At 62.6% G+C, this 12111-nt stretch overlaps 1 protein-coding gene across 1 annotated transcript; it reads right to left on the reverse strand.

The window, feature by feature from the left end:
• Positions 1–3370: 3370 nt before the first annotated feature.
• Positions 3371–11235, reverse strand: LOC121739461. Its single transcript, XM_042131947.1, has 5 exons — positions 10173–11235; positions 7422–8815; positions 6914–7367; positions 3731–5877; positions 3371–3601 (listed from the first exon to the last, which is right to left on the reverse strand). The coding sequence occupies exons 1-5, from the start codon at positions 11233–11235 to the stop codon at positions 3371–3373; spliced, it is 5289 nt and encodes a 1762-aa protein (XP_041987881.1).
• Between the last annotated feature and the right edge of the window lie 876 nt (positions 11236–12111).

The following is a 12111-nucleotide window of genomic DNA, read 5'->3' on the forward strand; positions in this document are numbered from 1 at the left end:
TCGGGCCTTTTTGGTCGGCGCCTTGTCTTCTCCGGGGGCCGGCTTTTTAGCAGATGGACATCTGCCCAGCTCGTGCCCCCTTTCGGCCCTGCCAGCGGCCTCGCACAGGGCGCAGTTTGGTGCTGCAGCCCCGCACTCCGCCGCCTTGTGCCCCGGTTTCCCGCACCGGAAGCAAGTCCCGCTACGGTCCACCGGGCACTGGCACTTGGCAGCCACGTGGCCGGTGTCCTGGCAGCGGAAGCAGCGCGTCGGCCTCGCGACCAGCAACGCCACCCTCGCCGACACCCAACCAATACGCAACCGCCCAGAGCTCGAGAGCTTCTTGGCGGCCGCGACTGGGAGGCGGATCCAACACGACCCGTCCCCCCGTGGCCCCTCTCTAATTGGCCCCGCCCGAATATCTCCGGCCTGGCACCCTCCATCCAGTGCGACCGCCTCTACCACTTCTGCGGTCGTCACGGAGTCATCTAGGCCGGCGATGCGCATCTCCGCGCTTGCAACCGGCCGTCCGACCTTCACCCCTGGTGGCAGGACGGTCCTCAGCCTCGCGGCAAAGGCGTCCGCCTTTTCATTTGCGCCCTCGCCAGAAATCGCGAGGAGGCGCCCTCCGGTTCGGGCCCGGCGGAAGCGGACTTGCGGAATGTCAAGTTCCGCGATGTTAACCGCCCGCCGGGCCGTCTCAAGCGCCTTGGCGTATGTCATACCCGCCTTCATGGCCGACTCCTCTATGGTCAGAGCAACGGCCGCAGTGGCGGGGACGCGAAGCCTTGGCTTTCTCTTCTTCGGGGCGGCTGTAGATGGTGTAGCCGCCCCCTTCTTCTTCTTACCCTTTGGGCCCACCTTGGTCCAAGGGGTCTCAGTACGAGGGGAGCTGGTGTTCGCTCCCCCCTGTGCCGCCTCCTGAGCGGCCATTGACGGCCGCTTCTTCTTCCGGCCCTTCTTGGCCTTGGGCGCCTCGGGCGCGGCAGGGGCCTCTTGCGGGGCCACTGCGGCTGGCTGCCGTGTCTTCTTTGGGGCCGGTTTCCCCTTGGCCTTCTGCTTCGGGGGCTCCGGCGTCTCATCCGGTGGAGCCTCTACACTCTCGACGGGAGCCGGCGTAATACTCCGGGCTCTGTCCGCCGCGAGCGGAGGGCGCAGTCGAGGCTCTGGAAGGAGCCGACTCTCCAGTCCAGCCAGCCGAGCGTTCAGCATGTTGCTGAAGGTCTCCACGTTAGATCGAGAGACCTCAGACAACAGCTGGCGCATATCCTGCTCGGCCGGCTTCAACACCTGACGGCGTAGCTCCTCTAGCTCTTTGCGCAAAGACTCCACTTCATTCTGGAGCCGCGCATTCTGAGCCTCGAGGGCCCTCATCTCTTCGGTCGCTCCGCGACTTCTCATTTCGGCGACGGTGGCGCGTATATCGCTGACCGCCTCCTTGAGGAGCCGCTGGAACGTCCCCTTGAGGTTATTCGACTTCGCTGCGACCATGGAGATCGTTCCCAGCGAAGTCTCAACACATTGGGCCAGAGCGTAGTTGGTCTGCTCTGGCCTGTCTTCTTCCATGGCGGCGGGGCTCGCAAGGAGCGAAGAACGCGTCTCTCGCGCCGCCCTGGCCGCCTCGGCCACCTCCTCCTCTGCCTGGAGTCGAAGGGCCTCCTCCTTTTCCCTATTCAGATCGGCCTGTGCCTTCGCCAAGCCGACATATTGTCCGGTCGTTGGCGGGCGGCCGCGTCCTCTTTTGGGTTTGGGCACCGCTCCTTTACTGAGGGGCGGCGCCATGTCGTCGTCAGAGCGCCTCTTCCGGCGCATCAAATCCGAGAATGCGGGCAAACCCTCGGAGTCCAGCGATATGCCAGACATCTCACTGGAGTCCGAGAGCCAGTCCTCGCTGTCATGTCCGGGTAAGTCACGTCCATGCTGGGAGACTCTACCGCGAGGGGAGTCTCTACCAGTCGGGTCCTTTCCGGTGCTTGGAGGCGGCATTTTCACGTCGCGTGTCAAAAGAACACGCGGCAGATCCTTGTCGCCTCTCAACTTCTTCTTCTGCATCAACTTCAGCATCCGCTCAACGCCGTTGGGCTGCGGCTGACTGAAGTCGATGTCCTCGTCCGTTAGAAGCTCCGCCGCCGGCGTGGTAATGGGCGCCGGCTTCGGGCTGTCGCGCTTCTTCGCGCTGTCACTTCCTCCTCCTCCTAACGCCGCCAAAATGGCCCTCTGTCTCGCCGCTTTAGCGGCCTCCTCTTCCTTCTTCACCGCCTTAGCGGCCCCCTCGTCCTTCCTCGCATTAGTTGGCCCCTCCGTATACACGGGCCGGCCACCGTCCGAAGACGGCGCATGGGATTCTCCGGCTCCTGAGGAGCCGGGACCCACCCGGAGAATACTTTGCCTAATACGATCTGCCATCATTCGCAAAACTCCGACACCCCGGGTCGCGGGCCCTTTCGTCACACTGTGGGCGCAGCCAAACACACACACAAACACTCGCCCATACCGGCGTTCAGCCACCCCTCCCGTCTCACCGTGAAAACGCTCACGATGGCACGGGGGAGGTGCCCAGGGACACGACGTGGACGGACCGGTATCGCCCCCAACCTAACCTAAACTTTTTTTTTTTTTTTTTTTTTTTTTTTTTTGGGAGGGGAAATACTTTGCGTATCCCCCGCCCCCTCGGGGGAAGGGGCGGGGGTATGTGGGACTCCCTACAAGAGGTCTACCCACTAAAACCCCCCCAGCCCTTCGTCATGCGCCTAGTGCGGGAGGGACGGGAACCGCGGAGCGACTACAACTCCGCCCCTCCCAGCGCGCTGCCGCAACCGGCACCTTCTTCGAGCGGCTTGAGCCGCTGACCTCACCGAGAGCCCCCCGGGCTATAGGGGGGCTGTCTTCTCGGGACCCTTTATGCGGGCGGGAATCCCCCGATCACCGCCCGCGGGTCTAGGCCTCCGTCTCCATAGCGGCAGAGACGGGCGGAGCCCGCGCGCCCTTGGGCTTCGGCTTTTGCCGAGCCTTCCTGGACGGGGCCTTCTCTTCTCGGGGGGCAAGAACCTAACCTAACCTTTTTTTTTTTTTTTTTTTTTTTTTGAGGAGGGGAAATACGTTACGTATCCCCCACCCCTTCGGGGGAAGGGGCGGGGGTATGTGGGACTCCCTACAGAGGTTTACCCACTAAAACCCCCCCATGCCCTCCTTCCGGCCATCGTGGGGCGCGGGCACTAATTATAGACTTCCGCACCCCACACAGCCGTTCGCCGCATCCGGCACGACTCCGTTGCGGCGGCTGGTGTTCTGCCGCCGCCTTTCTTCACCGAGAGCTCCCCGGGCACCTAGGGAGCTTTTCTCTCGGAGCCCTTGGTGCGGGCGGTGATCCCCCGATCAACCGCCCGCGGGCCTATTGCTCCACCTCCATGGCGGGCTGGGGCTGACTAACCCCGGCACCACCGGCTCCAGGCTCATGCGGCCGAGCCTTGTCGGAGGGAGCTCCTCTCCTGCGGCGCTTTTTCGTAGCGGGGGGCGGCTTCTTGGCTGTTAAACAGCCGCCGCTTCCCAGGACGTGCCCGCTCTCCTTGCCGAGTGCCTCACAGAAGAAGCAGTTTGGATGCTTCTCCCGGCACTCGGCGGCCTTGTGCCCCGGTTTCCCACAGCGGAAACAATTCCGGCTGCGGTCCACCGGGCACTGGCATGACGTCGCCAGGTGGCCGGTGTCAAGGCACCGGTAACACCGCATAGGCCTCTTGGCCAGCAATGTCACCTTGGCCGACACCCAGCCCACTCGCAGCCGCTTCATGCTAATCAGCTTTTTTGCGGCCGCGACGGGGACGCTCAGCCACAACGAGCCGTCGCCCCACCTTCCAATCTTTATTGGGCCCGTCCTGATGGAGTTGGACGGGCAACCTCCTTCCCTTGAGACCGCCTTGATGACGTCGGCGGTCGTCGCTGAGTCGTCCAGCCCGGCGATGCGCATTTCGACACATTTCGCCGGGCGGCCGATCTTCACCACTTCAGGGTCCAGTACATCCCGCATTCTGGCAGCGAGAACATCTGCCTTCTCCTGGGCGCCCTCGCCGGGGATGGTGAGGACACGCGCGCCGGTCTGAGCCAGTCGGAAGCGGAACTGGAGCTCCTGCAGTCCACTGGTTTTGACCGCGTCTTTGGCTTTCGTCAGCACGTCGAGGTACGTGACCCCCTGCGCCGCGGCACTCTCCCTCAAGGTGACGGTGATTGCCGCGGTGTTGGGGGCACGGAGCTTGGCCTTCTTCTTCTTCTTGCTAGGGGTGGCCTTAGCTACATTAGCCGCCCCTTTCTTCTTTTTGGGCCTGCGTGGACCGACTGTAATCCACGTAGCCTCGCCGGGAGGGGCGCTGGTGTTCTGCGCCCCCTTTGCCGCCGCCTGAGCGGCCATTGTTGACCGCTTCATCCTCTTCTTCTTCGTAGGCTTTGCAGCCTCTTTCTCTGTAGGTGCAGGAGGCGGCTGTAAAGGAGCCGCCGCACCGCCTGCCGAACCTTTGTCCAGCGCCTTTGCCGTCACCGTCTTCTTCGGCTTCGACGTCTTCTTCGGGGCCGCTGTTGGTGGGGCGCCGGATATTTCACCAGCACTGTCTGCCGCCAGCGGCGGTCTTCTTCTGGGCTCAGGAAGGAGCCTATCTTCCAGGCCGGCGATTCTCGCATTGAGCATGTTGCCGAAGGTCTCGATGTTGGAACGCGAGACCTCCGACAACATCCTCTGCAGGTCGTCGGCTGCGGGCCCAGTTACGCGACGGCGCAGCTCCTCCAGCTCCTTACGCATCGCGTTGACTTGACGCAGGAGGCGGTCGTTCTGCGCCTCCAGTGCCCGCATTTCTTCTGTTTGACCGCGGCCTCTCATCTCGGTGACGGCCGCCTTGATGGACGCGACCGCCTCCTTGAGGGCCCGCTGGTACGTCCCTTTCAGGTTTGAGGACCTTGTGGCGACCATTGTCACCATATCCAAGGCCCTCTCCACGCCTGCCGCTAGGGCCGCGCCTGTCTCCTCTGAGTCCTCGGCAAGGGCAGGGCTTCCACGAAGGGAAGCTCTCGCCTCCCTCGCCTCTCGCTCTTCCCGTGCCTTCCGGGCTACTTCCTCAACCTTCGCCCTGAAAATAGCCCGGCGCTCCTCTTCCTTCTCCCGGTTGAGGTCCGCTTGGGCCTTAGCCAGGCCGACGTATTGGCCGGTGGTTGGTGGCCGGCCACGTCCTCTCTTTGCCTTGGGCACCGCTCCCCTGCCAATGGGCGGCGCCATGTCCTCCTCAGTGTTGCGCCTTTTACGGCGTGTCTTGTCCGGGATTGTGGGCAAGCCCTCGGAGTCCACTGATATGTCAGAGACAGTATCGTCAGAGTCCAAGGGCCAGTCCTCACTGTCATTGCCAGTATAGTCCATTCCTTGTGGAGGCGGCAGGGAGAATTCGCGCATCACGTCGCGCAAAACCACGCGAGGTGAGCGCGTCAAATCCCCACCAGCCTCATTGTCTCCTCCGGGTGGCAGCGCAGAAGGCGTGCTGGGTGGCGTCATTTTGACGTCCCGCCAGCGCAACACCTCTGGCAGGTCAGCGTCGCGTACTGGGCAGTTCCGCTCCTTCTTGCGCTGCATTAGTCGCTTTATCCGGTCTATTGCGTTAGGCTGCGGACCGGAAAAGTCGACGTCTTCGTCGGTGATAGCACCCGCCTCCGACGCGGTTAGGTGCGCCGGATTCGGGTTCGCGCTTGTCTTCGCGCTCTCTCCTTCTTTCGCCGTTGCAACGGCCCCCTTACCCTCCAACGCATTTTGTGCCGCCCCCGTATACGTGCGGCAGACTCCCGGCGGACCGGGAGTGCGGGATTCTCCAGCATTGCTGGTACCCGCCCGGGGAGAATTTTCAAAATTGCGTGTCTCCATGGTTCGATCTGTTAAGGGAGATTCTGCCCTAGTGCCCTTGTGACGTAAGCCACCTGCTCGCCACGCATCCCAAGGCCGGGCACCACAAACCGGGGATTAGGGACCCACGGGTCCATCCATCGCACAAACACACACACATATATACACGGAAACACACGCTGATGTAGAGAAGAGTTGAACAAAACAAGAAAGATAGAGTAGAAAAGGTGATGAAAAGACAGATAAAATAAAATAAACAACAAACGAAGAGTAAACTATACAAAGAGAGAAAGACAGGAAAGACCGGTGTTCAGCCATCCTGGATACGTCACTTCGTGTAAAGGGCGGGGTGGCGTACCCAGGCGCCCAGGGACACGAACGTGGACGGACCGGTATCGCCCCCGGACCGGTATCGCCCCCAACCTAACCTAACCTTTTTTTTTTTTTTTTTTTTTAAGGAGGGGAAATACGTTACGTATCCCCCGCCCCCTCGGGGAAAGGGGCGGGGGTATGTGGGACTCCCTACGAGAGGTCTACCCACTAAAACCCCCCCAGCCCTCCGTCAAGCGCCTGGTGCGGGAGGGACGGGAACCGCGGAGCGACTACAACTCCGCCCCTCCCAGCGCGCTGCCGCAACCGGCACCTTCTTCCAGCGGCTTCAGCCGCGTACCTCACCGAGAGCCCCCCGGGCTATAGAGGGGCTGTCTTCTCGGGACCCTTTATGCGGGCGGGGATCCCCCGATCGCCACCCGCGGGTCTAGGCCTCCGTCTCCATATCGGCAGAGACAGGCGGAGCCCGCACGCCCTTAGGCTTCGGCTTATGCCGAGCTTTCTTGGTCGGGGCCTTCTCTTCTCGGGGGGCCGGCTTTTTCGCGGCAGATGGACAACCTCTGCCGCCCAGCACGTGCCCCCTTTCTGCCCTGCCAGCGGCCTCGCACAGGGCGCAGTTTGGCTCTGCAGCCCCGCACTCCACCGCATTGTGCCCCGGTTTGCCGCACCGGAAACAAGTCCGGCTACGGTCCACCGGGCACTGGCACTTGGCAGCCACGTGGCCGGTGTCCTGACAGCGGAAGCAACGCGTCGGCCTCGCGGCCAACAACGTCACTCTCGCCAACACCCAGCCAACCCGCAACCGCCCAGAGCTCGAGAGCTTCTTGGCGGCTGCGGCTGGGAGGCGGATCCAACAAGACCCGTCCCCCCGTGGCCCCTCCCTCATAGGCCCCACCCGGACATCTCCGGCCAGGCACTCTCCATCAACCGCGACCGCTTCCTTGATTTCGGCGGCCGTCACAGAGTCGTCCAGGCCGGCGACACGCATCTCTGCGCAAGCAGCCGGCCGTCCGACCCTCACTTCTTGAGGCAGGACGGTTTTGAGCCTTGCGGCAAAGGCGTCCGCCTTCTTCCCTGCGCCCTCTCCAGCTATGGTGAGAAGACACCCTCCAGTTCGGGCCCGACGGTAGCGGACTTGCGGAATATCAAACTCCGCAATGCTTATCGCCCGCCGGGCCGTCTCAAGAGCCTTGGCATACGTCAGACCCGCCTTCACGGCCGACTCTTCAATAGTGAGAGCGACGGCCGCAGTGGCGGGGACGCGGAGCCTCGGCTTCTTCTTCTTCTTCGGGGCGGCTGTAGATGGTGTAGCCGCCCCCTTCTTCTTCCCACCCTTCGGACCCACCGTGGTCCAAGGGGTCTCTGTACCAGGGGAGCTGATGGTCGCTCCCCCTTGTGCCGCCTCTTGGGCTGCCATAGAAGGCCGCTTCTTCTTCTTTTTCTTCTTGGCCTTTGAAGGCCCAGGCGCCGTGGGTGCAGCAGAAGCCTCTGTAGGGGCCGCTGCAGCGACGGGCGGTTGTGTCTTCTCCGGTTTGGCCGGTTTCCCTTTCGCCTTTTTCGGCCGAGGGGGTCCCGGCACCTCTTCTTCCATAGGCGCAACGACACTCGCGGGGGCGGTTGGGAGGTCCTCATCCCGAATTCCGTCCGACGCCAGCGGTGGCCTGCGTCTCGGCTCCGGCAGGAGGCGGTCCTCCAGCCCGGCGAGCCTGGCGTTCAGCATATTGCCGAAGGTCTCCGCGTTCGTACGGGAGACCTCGGCCAACAGCTGACGCATGTCATCTCCGGTAGGTTGCGAGGCCTTCTTCCGCACCTCGTCCAGCTCTTGGCGTAGCGCCGCCACTTGCTCTTCGAGGCGCGTGTTTCTGGCCTCCAGCACCTTCACTTCCTCTGTTGTGCAGAGGGTCGTCAACTTATTGAAGACCATCCGTATGGTCGCCACCGATTCCTTAAGGTACTTTTGGTATGTTCCCTTAAGGTTCGTGGACTTCCTGGCGATCATATCGACGGTCTTCAATGTGTCCTCCACTGTCTTCGTTATGTCCGCGCCCGTCCATTCCTTCTTAGCCTCTTCTCCCGACGGGGAAGTGGCGGAGAGGTCTGAATCCTTGAAGGCGGCGCGGAGAAACGCATGCGACCACCTCGCCTCATTCGCTGCTTCGGCAATCTCCTCCTCGGCTTGGAGCCGGAGGGCCTCCTCCTTTTCGCGGTTATAGTCGGCCTGCGCCTTAGACAGGCCGACGTATTGGCCGGTCGTTGGAGGCCGGCCACGTCCTCTTTTAGGTTCGAGCACCGTCGCCTTACTAGTCGACGGCGCCTCATCAGTCTCGTCCAGGAGTCTCCTTTTTAGGGGAGTCGTACGTCCAGATTGTGCGGGCAGCCCCACGGAGTCCAGCGACAAATTGCTGCTGGACTCCGTGTAGAAGTCCTCGCTGTCTTCATCGGTGTGCGGATATCTTTCCAGCGGGGTAAGGAGCACCACCGGCTTGCGATCCGCGCGCTTCTTAGCGCTTCCTTTCCTCTCCTTCCTCCTTTCGCCTTTCTCCTCTTCCTTCCTCTCCTCCCTCCTCGCAATAAGTGGCCCCTCCGTATACACGGGCCGACCACCGTCCGAAGACGGTGTGTGGGATTCCCCGGCCCCTGAGGAGCCGAGACCCACCCGGAGAATACTTTTCTTAGTGCGACTATCCATCTTTCCCAAACTCCGACACCCCGGGTCGCGGGCCCTTTCGTCACACTGTGGGCGCAGCCATTCACGCACACAAACACTCGCCCATACCGGCGTTCAGCCACCCCTCCCGTGTCACCGCGAAAACGCTCACGATGGCACGGGGGAGGTGCCCAGGGACACGACGTGGACGGACCGGTATCGCCCCCAACCTAACCTTTTTTTTTTTTTTTTTTTTTTTTTTTTTTTTTTTTTAGGAGGGGAAATACTTTGCGTATCCCCCACCCCCTCGGGGGAAGGGGCGGGGGTATGTGGGACTCCCTACAAGAGGTCTACCCACTAAAACCCCCCCAGCCCTCCGTCACGCGCCTAGTGCGGGAGGGGCGGGAAACCGCGGAGCGACTACAACTCCGCCCCTCCCAGCGCGCAGCCGCAACCGGCACCTTCTTCAAGCGGCTTGAGCCGCGTACCTCACCGAGAGCCCCCCGGGCTATAGGGGGGCTGTCCTCTCGGGACCCATACTGTGGGCGGGATCCCCCGATCACCGCCCACGGGTCTAGGCGTCCGTCTCCATTCGGGCGGGAGCGGGCGGGGCCCGCGCGCCTTTAGGTCTCGACTTTTTGTGTCGAGCCTTTTTGGTCGGCGCCTTGTCTTCTCCGGGGGCCGGCTTTGACGTAGATGGGCATCTACCCAGCTCGTGCCCCCTTTCGGCCCTGCCAGCGGCCTCGCACAGGGCGCAGTTTGGTGCTGCAGCCCCGCACTCCGCCGCCTTGTGCCCCGGTTTCCCGCACCGAAAACAAGTCCGGCTACGGTCCACCGGGCACTGGCACTTGGCAGCCACGTGGCCGGTGTCCTGGCAGCGGAAGCAGCGCGTCGGCCTCGCGGCCAGCAACGCCACCCTCGCCGACACCCAACCGATACGCAACCGCCCAGAGCTCGAGAGCTTCTTGGCGGCCGCGACTGGGAGGCGGATCCAACACGACCCGTCCCCCCGTGGCCCCTCTCTAATCGGCCCCGCCCGGACATCTCCGGCCTGGCACCTTCCTTCCAGTGCGACCGCCTCTACCACTTCTGCGGTCGTCACGGAGTCATCGAGGCCGGCGATGCGCATCTCCGCGCTTGCCACCGGCCGTCCGACCTTCACCTCGGGTGGCAGGACGGTCCTCAGCCTCGCGGCAAAGGCGTCCGCCTTTTCTCTTGCGCCCTCGCCGGAAATCGCGAGGAGGCGCCCACCGGTTCGGGCCCGGCGGAAGCGGACTTGCGGAATGTCAAGTTCCGCGATGTTCACTGCCCGCCGGGCCGTCTCAAGCGCCTTGGCGTACGTCATACCCGCCTTCACGGCCGACTCTTCTATTGTGAGAGCGACAGCCGCAGTGGCGGGGACGCGAAGCCTTGGCTTTCCCTTCTTCTTCGGGGCGGCTGTAGGTATTGTAGCCGTCCCTTTCTTCTTCTTGCCCTTTGGACCTACCGTGGTCCACGGGGCCTCAGTACGAGGGGAGCTGGTGTTCGCTCCCCCTTGTGTCGCTTCCAGAGCGGCCATCGACGGCCGCTTCTTCTTCCGGCCCTTTTTGGCCTTGGGCGCCTTGGGCGCGGGAGTGGCCTCTTGCGGGGCCGCTGCGGCGGCTGGCTGCCGTGTCTTCCTTGGGGCCGGCTTCCCCTTGGCCTTCTGCTTCGGGGGCTCCGGCGTCACATCCGGTGGAGCCTCTACACTCTCGACGGGAGCCGGCGTAATACTCCGGGCTCTGTCCGCCGCGAGCGGAGGGCGCAGTCGAGGCTCTGGAAGGAGCCGACTCTCCAGTCCGGCCAGCCGAGCGTTCAGCATGTTGCTGAAGGTCTCCACGTTAGATCGAGAGACCTCAGACAACAGCTGGCGCATATCCTGCTCGGCCGGCTTCAACACCTGACGGCGTAGCTCCTCTAACTCTTTGCGCAAAGACTCCACTTCATTCTGGAGCCGCGCATTCTGAGCCTCGAGGGCCTTCATCTCTTCGGTCGCTCCGCGACTTCTCATTTCAGCGACGGTGGCGCGTATGTCGCTGACCGCCTCCTTGAGGAGCCGCTGGAACGTCCCCTTGAGGTTATTCGACTTCGCTGCGACCATGGAGATCGTTCCCAGCGAAGTCTCAACACATTGGGCCAGAGCGTAGTTGGTCTGCTCTAGCCTGTCTTCTTCCATGGCGGCGGGGCTCGCAAGGAGCGAAGAACGCGTCTCTCGCGCCGCCCTGGCCGCCTCGGCTACCTCCTCCTCTGCCTGGAGTCGAAGGGCCTCCTCCTTTTCCCTATTCAGATCGGCCTGTGCCTTCGCCAAGCCGACATATTGTCCGGTCGTTGGCGGGCGGCCGCGTCCTCTTTTGGGTTTGGGCACCGCTCCTTTACTGAGGGGCGGCGCCATGTCGTCGTCAGAGCGCCTCTTCCGGCGCGTCAAATCCGAGAATGCGGGCAAGCCCTCGGAGTCCAGCGATATGCCAGACATCTCACTGGAGTCCGAGAGCCAGTCCTCGCTGTCATGTCCGGGTAAGTCACGTCCATGTTGGGAGACTCTACCGCGAGAGGAGTCTCTACCAATCGGGTCCTTTCCGGTGCTTGGAGGCGGCATTTTCACGTCGCGTGTCAAAAGGACACGCGGAAGATCCTTGTCGCCTCTCAGCTTCTTCTTCTGCATCAACTTCAGCATCCGCTCAACGCCGTTAGGCTGCGGCTGACTGAAGTCGATGTCTTCATCCGTTAGAAGCTCCGCTGCCGGCGCGGTAATGGGCGCCGGTTTCGGGCTGTCGCGCTTCTTCGCGCTGTCTCCTCCTCCTCCCAACGCAGCCAAAATGGCCCGCTGTCTCGCCACCTTAGCGGCCTCCTCGTCCTTCCTCGCCGCCTTAACGGCCCCCTCGTCCTTCCTCGCAATAAGTGGCCCCTCCGTATACGAGGGCCGGCCACCGTCCGAAGACGGCGCATGGGATTCTCCGGCTCCTGAGGAGCCGGGACCCACCCGGAGAATACTTGGCTTATTACGATCACCCATACTTCAAAACTCCGACACCCCGGGTCGCGGGCCCTTTCGTCACACTGTGGGCGCAGCCAAACACACACACAAACACTCGCCCATACCGGCGTTCAGCCACCCCTCCCGTGTCACCGTGAAAACGCTCACGATGGCACGGGGGAGGTGCCCAGGGACACGACGTGGACGGACCGGTATCGCCCCCGCCCCCAACCTAACCTAACCTAACCTTTTTTTTTTTTTTTTTTTTTTTTTTTTTTTTTTTTTTTTTTTAAG

The sequence above is a fragment of the Aricia agestis genome, chromosome Z (genome assembly GCF_905147365.1).
Source record: "Aricia agestis chromosome Z, ilAriAges1.1, whole genome shotgun sequence".
NCBI classification, from domain to species: Eukaryota; Metazoa; Arthropoda; class Insecta; order Lepidoptera; family Lycaenidae; genus Aricia; species Aricia agestis.

Excerpts from the sequence above, each read along its gene's own strand:
- LOC121739461 (XM_042131947.1), bottom strand. The coding sequence starts at position 11,235 with ATGGCGCCGCCCCTCAGTAAAGGAGCGGTGCCCAAACCCAAAAGAGGA. Across the intron at positions 7,368-7,421 it reads GCGTCCCCGCCACTGCGGCC|GCTCTTGAGACGGCCCGGCG; the intron begins GTCGCTCTCACT and ends ACGTATGCCAAG. Across the intron at positions 3,602-3,730 it reads TGGGCTGGGTGTCGGCCAAG|GCCGCCGAGTGCCGGGAGAA; the intron begins GTGACATTGCTG and ends CCGGGGCACAAG.